We start from the raw sequence: 22,284 nt of genomic DNA on the forward strand, positions 1-22,284 counted from the left end.
AAATTAAAAGAAAACTGGAAAGTAAGTGCATATGTTTTAGTCAGAAGAAAAAATATAACTTCATAATCTCTGACAAAAGCGAAGCCAGCAGGAATAAATAAGGTGAGTGTGGATAAGCGAGAAAACAAACTGCTTGCAATTCATATAATAAAGAGCAAAACACATTAATGTAAATTCCAGTCTTCCCGGTTGTTGTGAAAGAGACCTAAGAGCCCCTGGTTTTCTTTGATTACTCAGCCATGGTCACTCTACAGTTCCCAGAGCTGTGGCAGGATCAAGTTGACTCACACACCACAGAGGACACGGTCAGTGGTCACCCTGGACCACAGGCCAGACTGGCCCACTGTTTCTTCTTTGACTCAGTGAGAAAGTTTCCTGAGAGCCCACTGTGTCAGAACTGTGCCAGGTCCTGGGACTGAGAGCAGGAGAAGCCCAGCCCCTGCTCCCATGCAGCAGCAGGCACGGAGGATGAATGCCTGAACCCTGTACCCTTGAGACTGAGATTCCCAAAAGGCCTGGGAGGAAGGAGGGAGGCTCCCCAGAGCAGCATCCTAAAGAGCACATGGAGGCTCCAGGTAGACTAGAAGAAAGGCATATTTAAAGAGGACCTGGCTTGTGCAAAGGCACACATGTCACACAGAAGCCTGGCTCAGTGTGAGTCCAGGAGAGGCTCAGTGTTTGCTGCAAGAGACGCAGCCCTCTGAGGTAAAAGGCATGAGCCATCCAAGGTATGGTGAGAGCCCAGCAGGGTAATTAAACTGGGATGGCACGGTTAAATCGGTATCTAAGAGTCTTCTAAATGTAAGAACTATCCATCTAGCTCTGTGAGTCCACTGTGGGGAGCACAGACAAAAGCAATAACCCAAAAAAAAAAACATTTGTCTGAAGATGTTCCCAGCAGCATTCTTTATAATACTGGCAAAATGGCCAGACCCCAGTAATCAACCCTGGACTATCGCACTTGGGGAGATGCAGACCAGAGGCCAATGATGAGAAATCTCAGGTCTGACTCCCACCCACCTCTCTGTCACTCAGAAAGCACAATGACCGCAAGAGCACGGTGATGTCATTAGAAGAAAATCTTCAACGGTTTACACATGCTTGGATTTAAACCAGGTTTTATTAAAAAAAAAAAAAAAAAAAAAAAGATACCTAAATGGCCAGCACACACTGCAAAAGATGCTCAGTGCCACTAGTCATGAGAAAATGCGAATGAAAATCACAATGAGATACCACTACACACACACACACACACACACACACACACACACACACACACACACACACAGGAGAAGACTATAAGCCTGAAATAACAAGTATTAACGCTATGTGGGAAAATGACACCTTGCTACATTGCTGGCGGGAAAGTAAAATGGTATAGCCATGGTGGAAAACAGCTTGGGAATGCCTCAAAAACTTAAACATAGAATTGATATATGACCCAGAAACTTCACTCCTAGGTATATATCTAACAGAATTAAAAACCAGCTACTCAAACAGAACCTCATACACAAATGTTCATAGCAACACTGTCACGATCACTGAAATGTAAGAACAACCCAAACGTCCATCAACAAGTGAATGGAAAAACAAAATGTTGTGTATACATACAGGGAATATTATGCAGTCATAAAGAAGAGTGAAATACTGACACTGATACAACAGGGGCTAACCTTAAACCATTAAGCTAAATGAAAGAATCCAGACATAGAAGTCATATGCTGAATGAGTCCATTTATATGAATCTGCAGAATGGACAAATTCATAAGGATAGTGGTTGCTAGAGGTGGGAGTGGGGTTATCGAAGAATGACTGCTAAATGGCTCTGGAGCTTCCTTTGGGGGTGACGAAAATGTTTGGGAAGTAGAAACAGTGATTGCATAAACGTGCTAAATGCCAATGAACTATATACATTTTTAAATGGTCAGTTTTATGTGATAGAAATCTCACCTCAATAAAAGTATAAGTCAAAATATACAAATGGTCTACAGGCAGATGAAAGAGTGTTCAACTTAATGAGTAATCACGAATATGCTAATTAAGATGACAGCAAGATATTATATGCCTCCATTAGAAGTGCTGAAACTGTGACCAGGGCCAAGACCAAGTGCTGGCAAGAAATGGGGATTCTCATGGCCAAGTATGGGTGAGCACCCATGACCCTGGACTGTGCTCCCAGGCAAGGAGAGCGCCACTGCCAAAAGCCATAACAGCCCCAGCGCCGCTGCAGGAGGCGGGGCTCAGGAGCATCTGGCTACCCACACATGCAATACTGTACTGGAAGCTGCAGGAAAGACCTAACAGCCGCCACACACGGCAACATGACAAAACCTCAAAAGCGTAATATTCCACGAAGAAACCAGATGCTGAAGAAAACACCTGGCCTGTCAGAAGTTCAAAACTGAGCAGAACAGAGCTTCAGAACTTAAATTATGTCACCACCACCCCGTCCCAGGAACAGCTGTTTATCTTCCCAAACGGCAGGTACTATACTCCAGTGACACTGTAAAATCAGGGACGTGACAGGCAATCCTATCCTGCAGCCAGCCTTGCTCCACAAAGGGCCCGGGGCCACTTGGGGCGCACCCCATTGACAGGAGTCTCTGCACATGGGACATCATGAGTATGGGTGAGAAAGTAAGACTGCATCACAATTGCCTACAACCCACTTCTTCTCCCTGTGAACTATGAGGAGCCCCTCGGGCAGTTCAGTGCCCACCTCCTTTCTGTCCCCAGCCAGCACAAGGCTGGTGAAGTCAGTGCTATGTGTGCATTTGTTGAACTCAACTATGTGGAATATTTAAATCTCATGCCAGGTAAACCCCGTTTTGTCTCTCAGTGTTTTAAATTAAAAGGAATACAGTGGCTCTTACCTCCCATTTCATAGATGGGAAAACTGAGGCTCAGAAAGGGGACAGTGACTCATTTCTGTTCACAGAGGGAGTCAGTGGAGAAACCACATTTCCTAATGCTTGAAATATTTTCTGGCGGGGGGCCATGAGGAAGAATATCAGGAAGCTTCCAAAGATCCCCTTTTCAATAGATCCGTTACCTGCAAATTATCATATGCCCATGCTCCATGCCAGTAAGGAAAGCCTTGCCCGGGCCCACAGTGACATTCTTGGAGAAACAGGAGGGACAGTAAAGCTGGAGACTTGGAGGTACAGGTGGACCTGGCGGGAACTCAGGGCCTGTTTTCCAGTGAAAACAAGCGGTGTGCCAGCTCCTCACCAGGCCAGCCAGCAGCTCCACCAGGATACCCTGCCGAATCTGGCATCTGCAGGCCCTGGGAAAACGCTGGATTTTGTTTTCATAAACAGCTTTGCTGAAATGCAGACTACATTCCCAGAAATTCAGCCAGTTTAGATGTACAGTTAGATGAGTTTTAATAAATTTATATTACACAACCTTAACCACAGTCCAGTTCTAAAATATCCCCCGTTTGCAATCACTCCTGGCTGCTCCCCCTGGCCCAGGCAACCACTGATGTGCTCTATCTCTGTAGTTTTGCCTTTTTAGAAATTTCATACAAATGAATGCTAACAATGTATAGTTTTCCATGGCTGGCTTCTTTTACAAAGCTGACTGCTTTTAAAGTTTATCTATATTGGAACATAGATCTGCATGCCATCTCTTTTTCGAGCTGAGTAGTATTTCACTGAAAGGATGTACCACATTTTGTCTCTTCACGAGCTGTCTCCATTTGGGGCCATTACAGAGAATGCTGCTGTGAGCACTCACAAGGAGTTGTTGGGTGGGCACGTGCTTTATGTCACTCAAGCAGATATTTAGGAGTAGATTGTAGGATAAGTGTATGTTTAACCTTTAAGACTCTGCCAAAGTGTTAAGAAAATGCAGCAAACTCATAACTTACAAACCACTGGCTTGACAGTTGAACACAGTGGTTAATGGCACAAATTCTAAGTCAAACCCTCTGACTCCAAACTGGAATTGCTTATGGATAAATGACTTTGTGCCTCAGTTCCCTCATCAGTGAAAAAGGATAGCAGGCAGAGTTGCTGTAAAGATGGAGGGTGAATTCACACAAAGCGCTGTGCTTAGGACTCTGTTTCTTTGAATTAGTGCTCTATGGTCTTAGCAACTTTTTCAGTAGCCAGTTGAGCAGCAGCCCCATAGGAGAAACAGCATCAGCTATGGAGTCCACAGGCAGGTAGGGCTGTCATGCATCAACCCAGGAACAGCGGTGTCGCCTGAGGCAAATCATGTGCCATCGCTGAGCCTCCTCTGGATGGCAGGCCCAGCGATGTGCCAGAGGGTGAGTGCCGCTCTGTAAACCACACAGTGCCATGAAGGTGCAATGGACTTGTGTTGTGAGGGGCTCACTAGAGACTGGGGTCCCTAAAGCCCCTTCTCTCTGGGAAGATTCTCTAACTGAATATTAGGATGCTTAACATTAGGATAATGGAGTTGAACGACATGGTTCAAATCCTACCACAGACTCTTAGAAGCTATAGTGACAGTAACATTCCTCAGCCCTCACCTCCTGGAGAGATGGGAAGGGTTGGATGAACCGGAACAGAAACAGGTTCACATCCCACCTGAACATTCAGAGTGTCCGATGAGTGTTAGCCACACAAAACTGCTCCCATTTCCAGAAACCTGCATCAGATTCCTTTAGGAGGTGAGTAATCGGAGTTGTAAATGGCCCTCCTGAGGGTTTTCTGGCCCTCCCTTTTTATGTTACAGATAGAAACAGGACTTCCTCTGGACTCCAAACACCCCTGCCCTAGCATCAGGAGACCAGACTACAAACTCAGGAGAGAAAGAAACCAAAGTTTCTTTTCCTAGACCCCTTTGTTTTGACACAGCAGGGTGGCAGCAAAGTTCACAGGAGACCACAGAACCTGAAGTTGCCTCTGCAGCTGGGTTGGCAGTGCCCAGTATCAAATGCACAACTGTAACATCCCACCATGTGCCACGGTGCTGAGAGGCCAACACTAGGTTCCAGCTGCCCTTTGATCTGCAAGAAATGCCAGGCTGGGCACTCTGGCAGGAAAAGCTTTTGATGCATTTGGGTCTTACTTCCCAGAAGGCAAGTCTGAGCTGTCTCAGACGTTATCAGATACACAAAAAGTTAAGCAAGGTCATTTCTTCAACCTCCAGCTTCCTTTGGGGACCAGTGGCTGTTTCCCAGTTTCCCCATCCCGTATTTGATTGAGGGCATGTACTAATCTTTTAAATCCAAAAGGGGTCAGTGGGAGGCCGCTGTTCAGAGAGCCTTATTCTCCAGGGATAGTGTGTGGCTGGCCAGGGGCAGGAGGCTGGCCAGGGGCAGGAGGCTGGAGCTGAGAGTTCCAGCTCTCAGACCGCCCACGTCCGAAGCCTCTCCCAACCTCAGCACTGTGATATCCTGGACTGCTTTCCAACACTGAGTTACTGCAATGATCAAGTGGTAATTTCTGTTGGTTATTTTGTGCCAAGAGCATGGAAAGAAAATTATTTCTAATTTCTCCTTTAGTTTTCACAGCATTCTTTGGAGGTAAGGTAGTGTGATTATTCCCCTTTCCGATGGGGAAACTGAGGCACAGAGAGGTGAAATCCTTTATCCAAATTTGCACAGTCCAGTCAAACTCACAAATCAAAGTCTCTGTTCAGACTTTGATAGTGATCCATTCGTTCAGCAGCCTCTAAGTCCTGGTGGGGAAACTGAGGTCCAGAGAAGAAAAGAGACCAAATTTCCTGGCTCTGGGCCCACAACTCTTTCCATCGCCTATGGGGCTACTGCCTACAATGGATAAAATCCCCTAAGTAACTCGAAGCTAAATTAAGCACGAGAGATTCAGTTCCGTTGTTCAGGCGCGGCAAGTATGACCAGATGTCCCTGTCGGTGGTCATGCTTCGGCACCTTCCTACCTGGAGGACACCAGACCAGCCCATCCCAGGAGCAGCGAACCAGCGCGCACAACCTGAGCGCGGCACAGGGTGCGCTGAGGGCTGTGGCTGCTGGCGGTGTCGCTGTACTTTCAAAGTCCCTCTCTGCCCAAAACTGGGGGAGCCGCTTAGACACTCCTGTTTCCTGGGGACCCATTCGCAGCTGGAAGCGCTGCTCTGCCCTGAGGAAACCGCAGGCAGGACCGCCGAGCGCAGGGAGCGGCGAGGACTCCCTTTTATGTCCAGGAATGAGGCGCGTATCGCAGCAGCGCCGCCGGCCACCCAAACCAGCTCCCCCAGGGCGCGGAGGCAGCCAGTGCCACCCTCACACTGGGACGCTTACCTGTCGAGGCGCGCGTCTCGGTGACAGCGGACAGAAGCGCAGAGGCGGACAGCAGCAACGGCAGGCGCCAACTGCTCCTGCAAGAAGTGGCAGAGGGAGAGCAAGTGAGGCGGAGGTCGGATGGGCTGGATGGGACCGGGCACGGGGAAGCGGGACCCACCTTGGCGCCATGGCGCGAGTCTGCGGAGCGCCGGGAGGCGCGCGGCGGATGGAACCCAGCAAACCGCTCCACCGAGGACGAGCACCGCTGAGCACTGGCTGCCGCGCTCCTCCTGCCCGCAGGGAACAAAGGCGGCGCTTGGCTGCGAAGGGATCCCGGCTCCGAGTTGCCCGCTTCCTGAATCACCGCGCTCTGAAACCCGACTCCTCCTCCCTTACCCTCCGCCGGCACTGCGCCCCTCCTCGGGCAGCGCGGCGCGCTCACGCCCGCCCGGACCCCGGCGTCCCCACGCCCCTTTCCCCCGCCACGGATGCGCGCTCCCCGCCGCGGCTTACGTAATGTGCGAAAAAGCCCAGGATGCGCCCCTCTGGGCAATCCACACCACCCCCACACACACCAAGACTGTCTCTATGGAAGCTTCTCTGTGGATAGGCCAGTGGTCTTCCACCTTGGTAGCCCAGAGAGGCTGATTTCTTTGCAGGACAGATCAGGAGAGTCAGTCTCACAGCGGGAAATGAATATCCCAAGATCACGCAGTGGGAATGCGCTCTTGATCCAGGAGTGCCCAGGAATGGCCGCATACTTGCAGGACACAGGTGGTACATATAACTAAGACCTTAAAGGCCACGGTGTTCCTGAGCAGTTTGCAATCCCAGAACATTTAATACAAAGACTCCTAGAAAGTTTAATCCAGGCATCTCTCGCCTATCTCCAATTTATCGATGGAGAAATTAGGCCCAGAGAGGGCACGTAGATCACCAAGTCATCCACCCAGTGATTGTCAGAAGACTCGCTAGAGGAGGAAGGGCTGGAAAGGGTCTTCAAATGTTGTGGAGTCCATGTACAAAGGGTCCTTACAGGAGAGTGAGTTCCCTGTCTTTGGGTTATGAGTTTGGATTCTGATCACACTGGATTGAATCCCAGCTTGGCTCTGCGTTCTGTGCAACATGCGCACGTCTGCTGGATGGTTTTTGTTGTTGTTGTTGTTGTTTTGTCTTTTTCGCATCTGTAAAAAGAGGATGAGAAACTCTTCGCAGGGCCAGACTCAAGGTGCTGCTGAAATGGGAAGCATTTATCAGAGTGCCTGGAGCAGGACAATCAGTGCTAACAGGATGTTAGCTTCTGCTGTTGAAGCCTGGGGTGGGCCTCACTCTGCAAAAAGGAAACTGGCCTCTAGAGGAAGATCTTAAAGGTTGACAGAGAGCCACGCAGCAGTACTGTGCAGACGTGTTTTGTTGGCATTGCCAGGTGTCAGCCTCCAAACTGAATTAATAGGTGATATTTGATAATTAGGAAACCGTACATTGAAATACAGATTTCTTTTTTCTTAAGATTTTCAAAAGCCTTGTGCCATGCTGCCTGCATTCCCTTGTTGCCTCGGATTGATTAGTATTAGTTATTGGCTGCTCCATTCCATTTAGGCAAAACTCTTCAGTTTGCCATGATCCCCATTGCTCCCTGCTGTTCTCCACCACGCTTAGGCTAAGAATCAATTTGCCACTTAGTAACACATTTGCACTCTTGTCTTTGCATACAAGAAAGAGAAAAGTGGAAAAGATAAAGTCTCATGGTTCTGTCTAAAAATGGGTAAACCAAAGATACACACAGAGACTGTACTTTTTTTTTTTTTTGAGGCAGGGTCTCACTACATAGTTAGTGTAGGTTGATCTTGAATTTCCTTATGAATTGAATTCCCAGGCTGCCTCGAACTCATGGTGATCCTTCTGCCTCAGTCTCCCAAGCACTGGGATTATAGGCATGCACCACCATCCTGGGCGGAGAAGGCCATACTTAAAGAAAACAGAACAACATTTTTCTACATGTATAATATACAAATAAAGCAAGTCTGCCTGAAAAGTGTGAGAACTAAGATGCCATTATGAAATCAACCTGGCATGCCTAAGTTACCTCTGTTACCTGCAGGATGAAGGCGTAGCTGTGTTTTCATTGGTGGGCTTGATGTTCAATTTATGAATCCAAGATACATAGGGATACGGCAGAAGATTCCTTTATGATTCTAGAAGGGAAACACTGTGTGCACATTTCATAGTTCTTTGGTTTTGTGTAAGTGTTTTGACATTCAGTTCACTAGAATCTAAAGGTGAAAGTCTCTGCAGGTCATCTCTGCCCTACAAGGGACTGAAGAAAATGAATGCCGAATTGATTTTGTATCTTTTTCGCCTTGGAAGCCAGACCGTGTGAGCACACAAGAAGGGGTCTCATTTGTGGGATTTCCTTGGAAGACGGAATCATGACCTCTGCTTGGTGAAGGACAAGGGAGGGTCTCAGGCAAGGGAGCTAAAGAGGGGGAGTGGCAAATGGCTCCAGCTGTGAGTGTGGGAGAGATGGATGCAGGAAGCCAAGCCAGGTGTTTTGCCTCCTGCCAGACACTGTTGTGAGGGCTTAAGCGATTTCCTTCCATTCAATGTGAAGTAGAAATAGCCCAGGGGAAGCATCATGTCATACCCAAGCTAGTCTAAATTGTTTACCACAGTGCAGTATGATCTGTAAGATTTAGATGTGTGGAGATGAGAGAGTTTGTGTCCCAGCCCTTCCAGGACTGGTTAATTAAGAGGCTGTTCATGTTCCTGTAATCCATGCAACATTCCAGAAAATTCTGCATCCAAAAGCATTTCCCAGACTCTCTGAAGCAGCTGGGAGTGGCACAGAAATCTATGAGACGAAACTCAAACTAGGTTTAGAAACAAGTTGCTAAGAATACAGTGTGCCTCATTCTGAACTTGAGTTTCTTCTGTACATGGGTGAGAGAGCCACTTGTGAAGTCCTGGTGAGAAAGTTCACAGGAGATACCTGAAGCTTGCAAGCATACAACTTAATGAGTGGAAAGCAGAATAAACTTCGCTGAAAGCTGGCTGAATTAACAGAAGAAAATGGCTGCTTCTTGGATTATCGAGAGAAAGAAATGGCAGTCTGAAGTCACCACTGCCTTCCAAGAAGGACCCTTTCATGAGAACGAGCACCGTGGTGTGTTGGGATACGCAGAAGAGGACCGCAGCCTGAGAACAGTTAATTCATTCAGCACAACAGAGAATGAAGGATTTGAAAATTGGATAATCCAAGTGGGAAAAAGACACACCTACATACACAAACATGCACATACGCATGCGTACACAAAGAAAAAAACCAGAAGAGAGGATGTATCAGACACGTATGATGCACCACTGCTGGTACCCTATCCACAACTTCCTCTTCTGTCGCTTATGTGCATGGTGGCCATCTTCTGACACAGCACCGGTGTCCCCTTACCTGAGCACATTCCCTGGCCCCTGGAGTCTGCTCTGCCCAAAGCAGAATTAGCAACCCTTTCTACATATACACAGCAGCTCTCAAGCAGTGATTGGCAGAAACTGGCGGCTAAAAACCTCAGCGCTTTCACTCAGCTGGTGGGAATGCAAAGCTTGTGTCATTTCCCCACTCCCCTCCGAGCGAGCGTCTTGGAAAAACTGACCAAACCAACTTCTCACAGTGGAGTACTGTCCTCAGGTTCTGCTTCTGGAAGAATCCAAATTAAGATGACATTTCAGATTCTGTTACCTTTCCCTTCTCCAGGGTCTCTGGCCACTTGTACTAGGCCCAGTCGCCGTCATGGTGACCAGCTATACCTGAACTCTCATCAATACTGGCAGGTAAGCTCACAGCCACGTCACACGTATACACTGCAGGGCTCTCCTGCTAATAAGAAAGTGTAATATGCTCGTAGCCCATTCAGCATCCCAGGAAATGTGGTGCAGATAACACCAGGAGGGAATTTTCAGTAAATACATTTCCCTCTTCCATATGCAAATATTCTAAGAACGTATTTTCTAAGATGTCTTGGAAGATGGTCTCCCAGTGCTGACCAGTCAGTCACATTACGCCCTTCCTGGGCTGCCCCTCCTCCCCTGCTTCACTCCCCTTTTCTCTTCCCTTCCACTCCCTACAGCTGCCTTCCCCAATACCGCAGAGGCACGTTGAGGCCTTGCCTCTGATTTCACGGCCTGGTAGCTCAGGACAAGAGAGACTGGAGTTTATCTCCCACACTCAGACACACTCACACATCTTAAAAGGTTATCTGAGGCAGTAGTCACTTCCTGCTCACTGGTACCAGGTAATGTGATGTCACTAGGAGAGGGGACCAGCATTACAGCCTCAAGTGTGGCAGAATGCAAGTCTCTATGAACTGTTATAACACAGAACAGGACGGTTAACACACCCCTGGGGACAAAATACTGAGTATGTACTACTGTCCTTGGCATGAAAGTGAGGTTTTTAAAACCTTCCCTGTGATTGTTTTTGCCAAATCGCATTGTATTTAACAAGCTAAAGACTCTGTTGTTCTATTCCAGTAAACAGTCTACATCTGCCATGGCTGCTGCAGTTGATGCTCCCATCTGGACGAGTTTGTGGTTGTCTGCTATCATCTGCCACAATGCATTTGGTGTTTGCAGGTCCACATATGTGAGTTCATGGAAATATAAAAGAACCTGTCTTACCTGCACCATGTAAGTGTTGGTGGTGGCTCCAATCTCTAAAATATTTCCTGGGAGACTGCCTTTTTTCTTATCTACTCTTTTTAAGTGGAGGAAAGTAGATAATTTCAAGGACTTCCCCTTGACTTTTTTTCCTAGACAAAAGTCAAGTGATTAACATAAGGGTTCCACACTATGGAAGCTCACTATGTCTGTTCCATTTAGATAGTTGAGATCAGGCCTAAGCAGGTAGAGAAAACGCAGGTAAATTTTGTGAACAGGTGGCCTAGACACCCATGTCACCTCTGCTTTGCACTAACATCCTTTTTTTGTATTTGCACTTAAGGCTTCATGAGTGCTTTTCTACAACCAGTAAGCAAAGGAAGAAAGAATGCAGGTGCTTCACTCTGCTATGACCATGCTGGTTAAAACTGCTGCTGTAATGGAGCCTTCTCCAGGGTGACCCTAAAGAACAGTGGTGAAGAGAACCCCCAGTGGGTAGAACTAGGAGAGGGGCACCTCTCCTGATTGGCCTTTTTGGAGGATGGAAGAGCGATGTATTTAGATAAACAGTGGGCACAGTCTTAGATGCTGAGCGAGGCCTGAAGGATAAGATTAGATAGTCCAGGATAAGAAGAGCTAAGGAAGAATATGTGGATTGGCCTACACAAATGAGCCCCAAATGTGTATCTCACAGTCCTCGCTACAGACCATCCACAGCAGAGGAGCCACTGGACAGCCAGGCAGACTGGGTAACTCATCCAGTGGGGGCCAATCAGCACCTCTCTTAGCTACCCCATGCATTGCACAATGGAAGCTTAAACAATGACAGTGAAGGCACAGACAAAAGCTAAACATCACACACCCCATCCCTCTGCAACAGGTCCAGCTGTTGACATGGCTGAATGTGCCACTTCCAGCTATAGAAGATGACACTGAGTCCTCACAATGGTGCCACTTCACAGAAAGACCAGCCAGCCACTTGATGACAGGTTGCTTTCTCAGCCCTTTCTTGAACAATTTTCCTCATCGGCACTGACAACTAATTAGAAATGATTTGCCTTCCCTGGTCAGCTGCCTTTGCCAGCTCCACCATCCAAATGCTTGCAGAGCACTTGCTGTATCACGATTGTGTCCACACATTATTACCTCAGATGAAAGGACCCATTTTGTAGCAAAAATGTGTGATGATGGGTGAATGACCAAGGAATTCATTGGTTTGAGCGTGTACATCACCCAGAGACAGCCGGCTCTCACAACATTGGAAAACTCTACAAAAGAATCAGGGAACTAACTTAGGGACAACTTGATGCTCAGTTGTAGCACTGTTATGGCCTGGGTTTACACGGTGCCCCAAAGTCTCGTGCGATGCAGTCACATGTGGTGTTTTTTCAGAGGTGGTTGGATCCAGAATGTGTGATTGACTCATGGAGCAGTGCAAAACTTAGGGCTGTGATTGCTGTGCTCTGTGAGGGTGGGTACCCTGAATAAGATATAAAGGACAGAAAGAAGCTTGCTTATAATTACTTGTAGTTGTTCACATTGCTTGCTTTTGCTGCCTTTTGCCTGTCATGAACTGTTTCTCTTCTGTGGTCTCTTCCCTGGAGCCAGCCAACTATGAACTAAAACCTCAACAAACTATCAACTAAATAAACCTTTTCTCCTTTAACTTTGTATGTAAGGTATTTTGTCTCAGCAATGCGAGAAAAAGTAACTCTGCTTAAGACAGGCACTCTCCTCGAGGATGTGGAAAGCAGAGTTATTGAATGGCCAATATACATAGCTGTCTCCAATGGCTAGAACAGTCTCCCCTCAGTACCTGCGGAGAATAAGTTCCAGTATGCCCATTGATACCGAAATCCAAGCATGCGCAAGTCTCTTATATAACGTGCTATGTATGTATACTATTTGCATGTAATCTATGCCCATTCTCCTTTGTATTTTAAATCACCTCTGGATTACTGATAGTTGTAATGTAATGATGGCACTGTATAACTAGCTGTTAAAGTGTACTGTTTGGGGAGTTATGGCCAGAAAAACTTATGTGTGCTTTCAGTACAGAGGGATTTTTAAAAAATGTTTTGATCAAGCCAGGCATGGTGGTGCACTCCTATAATCCAAGCTCTTGGGAGGCTAAGGCAGGCAGGTCATTCATTGCAAGCTCAAGACCAGCCTGGGCTACAAAGCGAGCCCAAGGTCAGCCTGAACCACATAGCAAGACCCTGTCTCAAAAAGACAAAAAAAAAAAAGTTTGATTATCAGTCAGTTGAATCGTCTGATTCAGAGCCACAGATATGCAGGGTCGGGGTAGATTAAGATCTCTAACTCTCCAGAAACCTCAGGCTCTTGCTAGATAGTGGTGCTGGTGTTTAGCAGAAGAATTTTCCCAAGGATACAGTAAGGGCATTAAACTTGAAGTAATGTCCAGTACCAGGTCATACTGAACTCCTCATACAATGGGCAAGCAGGCCAAAAAAAAGACTATATACATGTGGCAAGTGTGCCCTGACATCCTGCCAGAAGCCCCTGGAGCATCAGCTTTGTGCAGTTAGAGAGGATATGTCTAGTATTCAGGGAAAATCCTGGCGTATTTCTTGATACTTTTGTATCCCATAATGTCTCAGATGGGCAAAAAACCAAATGAAGTCAACTGAGATCACATCCTTAAAGGCTGAAGGTCCCTGTCACCCTCACCAGCCAGTCAAACCAGATCATCTAAAGTATGGGCTGAGAACAAAGGAAATCTAGACTGGCTGGTGGAGGAGAGAGGTGAGACCAGCCATACCTGGGAGGACCATGACTTGAGGTACTCTTTTGCTTCCAGAGATTTTAGTTGGCTGTGGATCTGAAAATAACTTTGTGACTGTTGGATTGTACTTCTCCTCTTCTGGAATGGAAGGTGCGTGAGAGCACAGTGAGCACACAACCTTCCCTTAACCACACAGGTGCGTTCCAGGACCCGCAGTGAATGCCTCAAAGTGCAGACGGACCCTACAGACCCTGTGCTTTTCCCTATGCACACAATCTATGATAAAACTTAATCTATAAATAAGGCACCATATGAGATTAACAACAATACCTCAGTAAGACAAAACAGTTATAAGAGTGTAATGCAGTAAAAGTCTGGAGTGTCTTTCCCTCACAATTTGTTATTAACCGCTTAACCCTCAGGAAGCATGGCATTTTATGTACTGATTATCCCAGGTGTCACTGGAGCAGGTGTCATTCCCACTCATCGATTCTTGTATTGAATAAATTTGATGAAATTGTTTTGTATTTCCTGTTATATTACCTTATAAAAACCAATGGAAATGAAATTTTAGACATCCTGTATTTAAGTAATTGGACTGTTAAGTGGTAAAACTGCACTCAGCCTTCCTGTGAAGTATAAATGATCCGACGCCTACATGATGAGAAGAAGTGAGACTCAGAACAGCACGCAATTTGAAATTCATGAGTTGTTTATTTTTTGAATTTTCCATGTGATATTTTTGGAGCACAGTTAACTGCAGGTAGCTGAAGCTACAGACAGCAAAACTACAGACGGGAGGGTGGCCACTCAGTAGGGACTGTGTCTATTGGGAGGGCAGGAACATCCGAGGTGGTGCACCCAGTGGGTCGCACCGGCCAAGTGCACCTCTCAAATCCCTACGGTACCACCTCATGTCCTCTCAGGACTATGTCACCCCAGGAGTGTCTATTCCTACCATGGTCATTGCTGTGCAGGTCATCTCAGATGGACCTCAAGCAAGTGTGGGTGGAGCCTCACCACAGTGCCTTAATTTACAGCAGTGTTCACTTCTCTCTCTGGCTTGGGGGCTTCACGGATTCCCAGGCCGGAGGTGCTGCAGGGTTCACTTAGTGCCACACACAAGCCCTTGCAAATGCAAGAGAAATATTATGTGGCAAACTTTTGAACAATGGGAGATGGAAACAGTGGGTAAATAAATATTCCTTTCCCAGATAAATCACCCAGAGAAGCAATTGCTCAAAAGACAGTTTCGTAAGAATGTAAATGCATTTACAAGGGATGCTGCATATTTACTCTTTCTTCTCGCCTGCTCCATTCTCTCTTCCCTTGTTCCTGGGACTTTTTAGCTCCCTTTGATTGGGATCTGTTTTGGAGAAACCTTGGTGAAGGTGGAGAAGCAAGAGCTGAGAAGCACTGTCAGGAGAACGTGAGGCCAGCACTCTGGATGATGAATCAGGCAGGAAAACATTTGGGAGACAGGCAGTCCAGAACCTAGGAAAAGTCAGAAGTCTCACACTTAGTTTGCATTGCAGGGCATGAACTCCATATCCTGGGAGACTAATTACATATCCTGGTCAGTGAAACAGAACACAGGCTATCCACAAGGCTGCTATGACCACAACTTGAATAGACGCAAGAGCCTGCGTTAGAGCACAAGAACATTGGCTTTCTGGGAATTGCCTTTAATATCGAAGATGACTTTGGGCCTCCAAAACTTATAGAGAAGAGGAGACAGAAATCATTTCTGGAGGACAGAGAAGACTCTATCCAGTACCGATGTATGAGCAGTGTAATGTACCCAAAGTTAGACTGAATAGGTTAGTTTATTTATTGAGTTAATTTATTAGATAGGTTTAAATCCAGATACTGTCCTTTACTGACTTGTGACCTTAGGCAACTTGGTTCTCAAGTTGCATGAAATGAAAAATAGCCGTAATAGTACAGAATGGTTCAGTACACCAAATGAAAGACTCATGTGCTTAGCACCTCAATAATATTTCTCTATTTAGTTACTATTATTTAATGCTTTTATCTATTGCAATAAAATTTAATTATTTAATGCTTTAATCTGTCTATTACAATAGAAGAGCCAGATTTTAGAGTTATAGAATATCAGATCCAATAGAGTGCGCAGGAATCTTTTAGCCCAGTTCTGCTCATGCCCAGAAGGAGGAGGGGATTTGCCCAGTGTCACAGTTAATCCAAAGTCCAAGCCAAGTGTCCTCGCACATATCCAGGATTCATTTCTTTACATTTTGGGGCTCCTTCGTGACTGGTTCCCCCCACACATCCAAGGGTGAAGACCATCCCAAATTGTGGCATTATAACATATCCTAAGGGTACTAGGATCTACTTGACCAAGAAGCACTGGTCAGCCATGGTTCATGTTAGTACATTCTAACCTGTAGCCTGTTCCCACCAAGTCACTTGTGGAAAAAGGCTAAGAATGCAGATTCCCAGGCTCCATTCACCACTTACGGAATCCAAATATGTGTGTGGGGGGGGGGGTTGGAATTTTAAGCAGCTCCGTGGAGCCCTTCTTGCACACACTAAAGTTTCATTGCCATTGGCCCAAAGATTCACATTTCTGTTTCTCATGGCACTGAACTCTGTCTTGAAATTTCTTGCATAAGAACACTTTTCAATTTCAACTGCCATCCTCACAATGTTGTATGTGCGGTTTCTAGCTCAATCAATTTTCCAAGACTTGTCTTGGATGGATTTTCCCACTTACCACACCCTTCGAAGAAGAAAAAAATGTGTTCTAATAAGTTAGGGCCCTCAGAATCCAAGATTTTTGAGAAAAAACAGTCCAGAACCAGAAAGAACTTTGCACCCAATCCCAAGTCCAAAACAATCAAAGGTTTCACTCTGCACCTTTATTTACCTTAAAGAAATAAGACAATGAAGGAATCTCTGGTTCCATTTGACCAGACAAGAAGGTCCACTGAAGGTGACATGGGCAAAGCTTTTACCTGGAGGTGATTGCCTCCACTCATCAATGCGTCAGACAGTGTACCAGCAAGATCCCAGGGCTGAAGAGAATGCCCCAGAGGTCTCTTATCAACTAACTATCATACTGTCAGCCCAGTACCAGGTGACCAAAGAAGAACAGTTGGCATTGCTAAGCCCAGTGGCCTGGCTCTGGCTGCTGAGGCAGCCATGTGTTTCCCATTTCTGCACAGAAAGAAGAGATGAGTCCAACCCTTTTGAAAGCTCTTACGTCACAGAGGGGAATGAAACCAGTCATGGTGGGTGTGGAGTGAGTGGAGTAGGGGTGAGGATGAGGACCCAGAATTAAGGTGGGGCCTTCCGTGAGCATTTCTCTGCTTCACTAAACCATGTTCTGGCACCTTCTGCCAGATGGGGAGCCTGCTTCCCCAAACCCATTCCAGCTCCCCTGCCATTGTGTGTCAACAGGCCAGCTTCTCACCTATTATGAGCGGCACGGGACTCAGTGCTGCCCGGGGACCAAGGCAGGACCAGTCCCAAGGAGTGTGCTGGGGGCTACAGGAGACCGGCCACCATCTGCTCTGTCTCCTGGCACTGAGGCTCCAACTCAAAAGTTAGTCTGAGCCCTTCTTCCCACTCTTTCCTCCTGGTATTGTTGCCCTACTCTTAACAGCAATAAGATGAAATCTCACCGTTAAATAGTTTAAAAGGAGCTACTTTCAGAAAATGGGGCTCATCCCGACACTTGCATGGATGGTCCCTCCCTCTCCTGGTTTTCAGTTTTTCCATGTTTTGGATTTGGAGACTTAGTGTTCTCACACAGATAGCCCTCTGTGAAGCACCTCCATTCCCTCTTCCAGAATCCGGTGCCCCCAAGGATCCAACCCCAGGATCTGAGGTCCGCAGTCTTACCCTTTCACCCCAGTCTAAGGGTAGCTCTAGCAGGACCCCTGCTGTCAGTGACTTGGGAGAGTTCAGGTATCCCCACTAAAAGCCATTAAAATACAACCTTGACTTTGATGCAGCCTCTGTTACCATAACCTAGTTAACATTATGTCAAATTACATGAGTGAGGGGCCTTTATGGTTTCCTCACTGCATACTTCATGTGATTTTCACACCTACCATGGCCATGGCATGTGTCGGTCTCATTTTAGAGATAAAGAAACTGACACTCAGAGAAGGTAAGCAGCTAACTTTCCCTAGGTCAGAAGGCAGAAGAGGGGCAGGGCTGGAATCTGAACTTGAGTTTGCTGGGCTCGTAATCCTGGGCTCATTCCACTTCACTCTACCACCCAAGAAAAGTACACAGGCCTTACTCCAAACTTGGCTCTTACCTGGCTTTCCAGGTAATACAGGAAAAGCCACTTGAAATTCTTCTCAGTCTCATGAGAACTTGCAGGGGGCTGTGGAGCTTCTGTAGGAGGTGCATTTCTAGTAGAAAGGTGAATCCACCAAAATCCCAATGCATCATTTCCTGTGTGTGTGCCTTGCTATTTGTTTGGGGTTCAGCTCCCCAGGTCCCCCCTTCCAATACTTACCTGTGGACTGTGAGGAAAGGTCAGGGTTGGTGTAATGGACTCTTTTTAGAAAAGCTCAAAAGTGTAAATCATCTTCAGAAGAGACCCCTCAAAATCAAATAAAATAAGAAGTAACTTTTTATATTTGTTTAATTTGAAGGGGCAAGATTTAATTACCTAGAAAATTATCTGAACAACCCTTTGCCCAAATGTTAACATATGTGTATAACAAGGGATATATATATTTTTTGTAAACCAAATTTCCTCTTTTATGTTTGGGGACCTCATGAAATGGAACACCTACCTTCTTCAAAAGATACATTGATGCCATAAAAATGTTCCTATGCTTTGACTCACTAAACCCTTTCTGGGAAGCTAGCCTAAGAAAATACTCTGAAACATAGAAAAAGCCGTTCGCAAAAAAGTACTCATCAAAGAGCTGCTTAGTGAAAAACTGGAATCAACCCAAATATTCAAAAAGAGGAAGGAGAGTAGTTAAATATAAACCTTGAAGAGGTATTCTATAGCATTAAAATTGATGGGTACAAAATTTATGAAGGATCACACAAAATACTTATGATAATATTAGGTAAAAAAGTCTGGAAAAACATTCAAACACACACGAGTTGTAAAAATAGCATGGAAACATAAAAATACAGTTGTCACTATGTCCAAAGGGTAGGCCTATGGATCTTTACCTTGTTTTTAATTTTTTCTTATGTTAATATATCTCTATTTTTGAAATAAGTTCTCTAATAAATAAATAAATAATAAGTTCTCTAATAAATCTCTAATAAAAATAGCAATCAGTGTTATTCTTTAAGTAAGAAAGGACATTAATATAGGTTAGAATAAATTAGAGTGAGAACCTGTTCACTACAGTATTAAGTGCTTTTAGCATATGCTCATACTTTATGAATAAATATAGAAGATATACAGAAAAGTAAACATAAAAGTATAGTTTTGCTCAAGGCAAAAAAAAATCAAATTATATTCCTGCAGAAGCCATTCCAAGTTTAAGAATTCTCTTGTTTCCCTGTTTCCTGGTTGCTGTATTTACACAGACAAGGGTTTTCTTGTCATAGAGCATGGAAACGAAGCTCAGTGTGTATTTGGAGCATTCAGTATGCCATGGGTACGGGAATTGGTGCAGGATTTAGAAAGCAAATCTCATTTGTCACCGAAACACCCTGGATACACAGAATGGTGGCAGAAATGGAAGGAAGCATCATGGTCACTCAAATAGATGTCCCCTTGGCTGAAGCGTGTGCACTAGTGATGTGAATGGAAGGTAGATGTGCAGGGTCCCTAGCATGCTGTATGTGTGAAACAGAGTCAAAGTCCTATCCCAGGGTAAAACAGAGACAATTTACAGATGCACAATAAACTGAAAGATAAAAAGGTCAACCATGCAACTCCAAATACCCAGGAGAAAGCACACTGGGAAAGTAAACCCAAGGAACCAGTTTTTACAAAAAGTGGGTGGGGGAGGGCTCACAAAAAGCCACTGTTCCATTTATCTACTATTATATAGCACGCTATTCCAATATTTAGGGACTCATAACAACCACCATTTAAAACGTTTCATGATATAAGCACAGGAATTTAGGCAGAGTTCTTTGGAGCGATTCTCTTGCTCTTCAGGGTACCTGAGGACACTTAGAGACACAAATTTGGCAAATAGATTAAAGAGTCTCCAGTGCTTCATGCACATGCTTGTTGCCTAGACAGGCTGGCAGGTTTGGACACTGTTCCTACAATGGGCCACACTAATAAGCACCTAATGCAGATGGCAAAATATAATCCAGGGTAGGTACCACCTAATGAACCGGGGTAGAAGCTGCAGGGATTCTTACAACCAAGATGAGAAGTCTCATTACATCATTTCCACCATATAACATCAGCCAAGCAAACCCTAACCCTAACCCCAACCCCAACCCCAACCCTAACACTAATGCTAAACCTAACCCTAACCCTAACCCTAACCCTAAACCTGACTCCCCACCCCAACCCCAACCCTGAAGCCAACTGGATTCAAGGAGGAGGGACTCAGACTTCACTCTCAATGGAAAAGGTACCAAGAATTTGGGATCATCTTGAATCTTCAGCAATATCATTTATAGGCATTAAATTGGGGGTGAGTTTCAGGGAGGTGCAGTGTAGACATGTGACCCAGTGAAGACCAAGGCATGGAGGTGGAGTTCATTACACTGCTGGCAATGCTGGCAACAGCCACACCAGTTTGAGAAGTCACCTTATCAATACCTATAGAACACATACAATTGTCCATCCAGTTGGGTCCCACATGCTCTCTCCCAGGCATCCATCCTACAGAAAGAATTATCCAGAGGATGTGAAAGATTCACTGGAACTGTCATAGTGACAAACTAGACAGCACCTGAAATTTAACAGACAGTGATTCAGGCTTAAAGTCACTTAGGAAGAATAGCTGGCTATTAAGAATAGTAACAACAAACACTCTATATATTAACTTGGAAAATATTTATAGTGCAGTGTTAAAGAAACCCAAACATTTATATGTGTGTAGTAACCAAGAATCAGAAGGGAATGGGCAGGAATAAAAACAGTTTTATTAGGTTAATGATAGCAGAGCTGTCTTAGTCCATTTTCTTTGCTAATAGTACAAAGCACTGAGTGATAAGTTCTCAAGAGAAGTTTATTTTGGCTCATGGTTCTGGTTGAAGATCAAGGGGCCACATCTGGGGAAGGCCTTCTTATTGACAGAGTGCCAGGGCATGGCAGGGCATCCGATGGCTGGAAACAGAGAGTGCTTCAGAGATCAGATGCACAGCCGAACTGCGTGTGATAGCAGACGCAGGCTTGAGATAACCCACTGACCCACTAACCTGCAAATCATCTTGCAAGGCCGCCACCTGGCCTCATGTCTTAATATCTCATCATGCATTTAAATTTCAACATGAATTTTGGAAGAAACGAACCATATTTAAATCACAGCAAGGTCATTATTTTTCCCTTCAGATCTTTTCTTTAAAGTGCAAGGGACAGAGAAATAATACCACACAACACTCCCGGGAAATGCAAACAGCAAAATACGGGCTGTGCGGCACTGGCAAAATGCTGCAAGTGAAACAATCCATTTTTTCAACTAATAAATCGCAAGAAAAAAAGGAAGAGAAACTAGGTTGAAAAAAACTTAAGAGATGCGTCAACCAATTGGAATGCATAGATATTGTTTCAATCCAAGTCCAATGGTCAATCTGAAGGGACAGAAAGGAAAATTTGAACTCAGGACTTGGGTTCCTACTGCTTATCTTGTTAAGGGCAAATACTGATATAGTGGTTAATTCTTCATGTTCTGGTCTTTTAGAAGTAAATACAGAAATGCTTGCAGATTACATGGTGTGATTCTAGGGTTTTCTTCTGGAAGATGCAGAGGATGGGAGTGGCGGGTGGTGTAAGGATGAGACGGAGTTGGTTGTTGGAGCTGGGGGATGGTGGTACTACACTGTTCTCTTCTGGATTCCTTCGAAAGTTTCCATAATAAAAGGTTATTTGTTTAGTCGTTTATGATTATGTAATGATGGGACAAGCCAAGCAGTGCCTGGAAGAAATGACAAAGAGTGGTGTGGACACAGGGCGGGGGGGAGCAGGAACATGGAGGGTTTAAGTAGGGGTCTTAGGAAACTCAACAGGTTTAAAAAAAAACTTATTAGTACATGTTTGCAGTACCTGCAGTTTACAGTCATCTTGGGGATTGATTGCATGTGCATAATGTACAATTTGCTTCTCTTTTAAATTTCCTTCCCCTTCTCCTCTGGCAGGATATTACCTCAAGCCCTGGTGTGACTCAGAGCCTCAGTGTCCTCAGTCATTGCCTGAGACAAAGGAACAGGGCTTCACATTGGCATGGAGGCTTCCTGAGCATCACAGAGGTACTATAGTTGACACCTGCTTGTGCATACGGCAGAAGAAACACTAAACCATGAGCCCCACCATGAACGGTGCATAGCCTGTCCTGAAACTGAGCAAAGTCCAAACCCATTCAGATCTGTAAGCGGATCCACAGTGATCCGGCTGTGGATGCCCAGCAGTCCTGGAGAGTTGCCCCATGGGGATTTTGTCATCCACCACCCACGCAATGGCCTGCTCTGGGGAGTGAGGACAGGAGAGTTCCCCCGCCTCAGCCTTCTGCTAAAGAAGTGAGGGATCTCGGAT

General features: G+C 45.5%; 1 protein-coding gene across 2 annotated transcripts in view; it reads right to left on the bottom strand.

Annotated features, from left to right (window-relative positions):
- The window catches only part of Col15a1 (collagen type XV alpha 1 chain), a 104,065-nt gene extending 97,425 nt beyond the window's left edge, over positions 1–6,640 (bottom strand). The window contains exons 1-2 of one of the 2 annotated variants that reach the window (XM_013153450.3): positions 6,396–6,640; positions 6,236–6,312 (exon numbers count right to left, since the gene is read on the bottom strand). In XM_013153450.3, coding sequence (XP_013008904.1) covers positions 6,236–6,312; positions 6,396–6,406 — 88 coding nt within the window. In that variant the 5' untranslated portion in view covers positions 6,407–6,640. The remainder of the gene's footprint in view (positions 1–6,235; positions 6,313–6,395) is intronic. The other variant, XM_003470723.5, reaches the window with a different exon arrangement.
- Positions 6,641–22,284: the final 15,644 nt, after the last annotated feature.

Source organism: Cavia porcellus, unplaced genomic scaffold, assembly GCF_034190915.1.
Source record: "Cavia porcellus strain 051 isolate PalLab524CR breed Dunkin Hartley unplaced genomic scaffold, mCavPor4.1 scaffold_1, whole genome shotgun sequence".
Classification (NCBI taxonomy): Eukaryota; Metazoa; Chordata; class Mammalia; order Rodentia; family Caviidae; genus Cavia; species Cavia porcellus.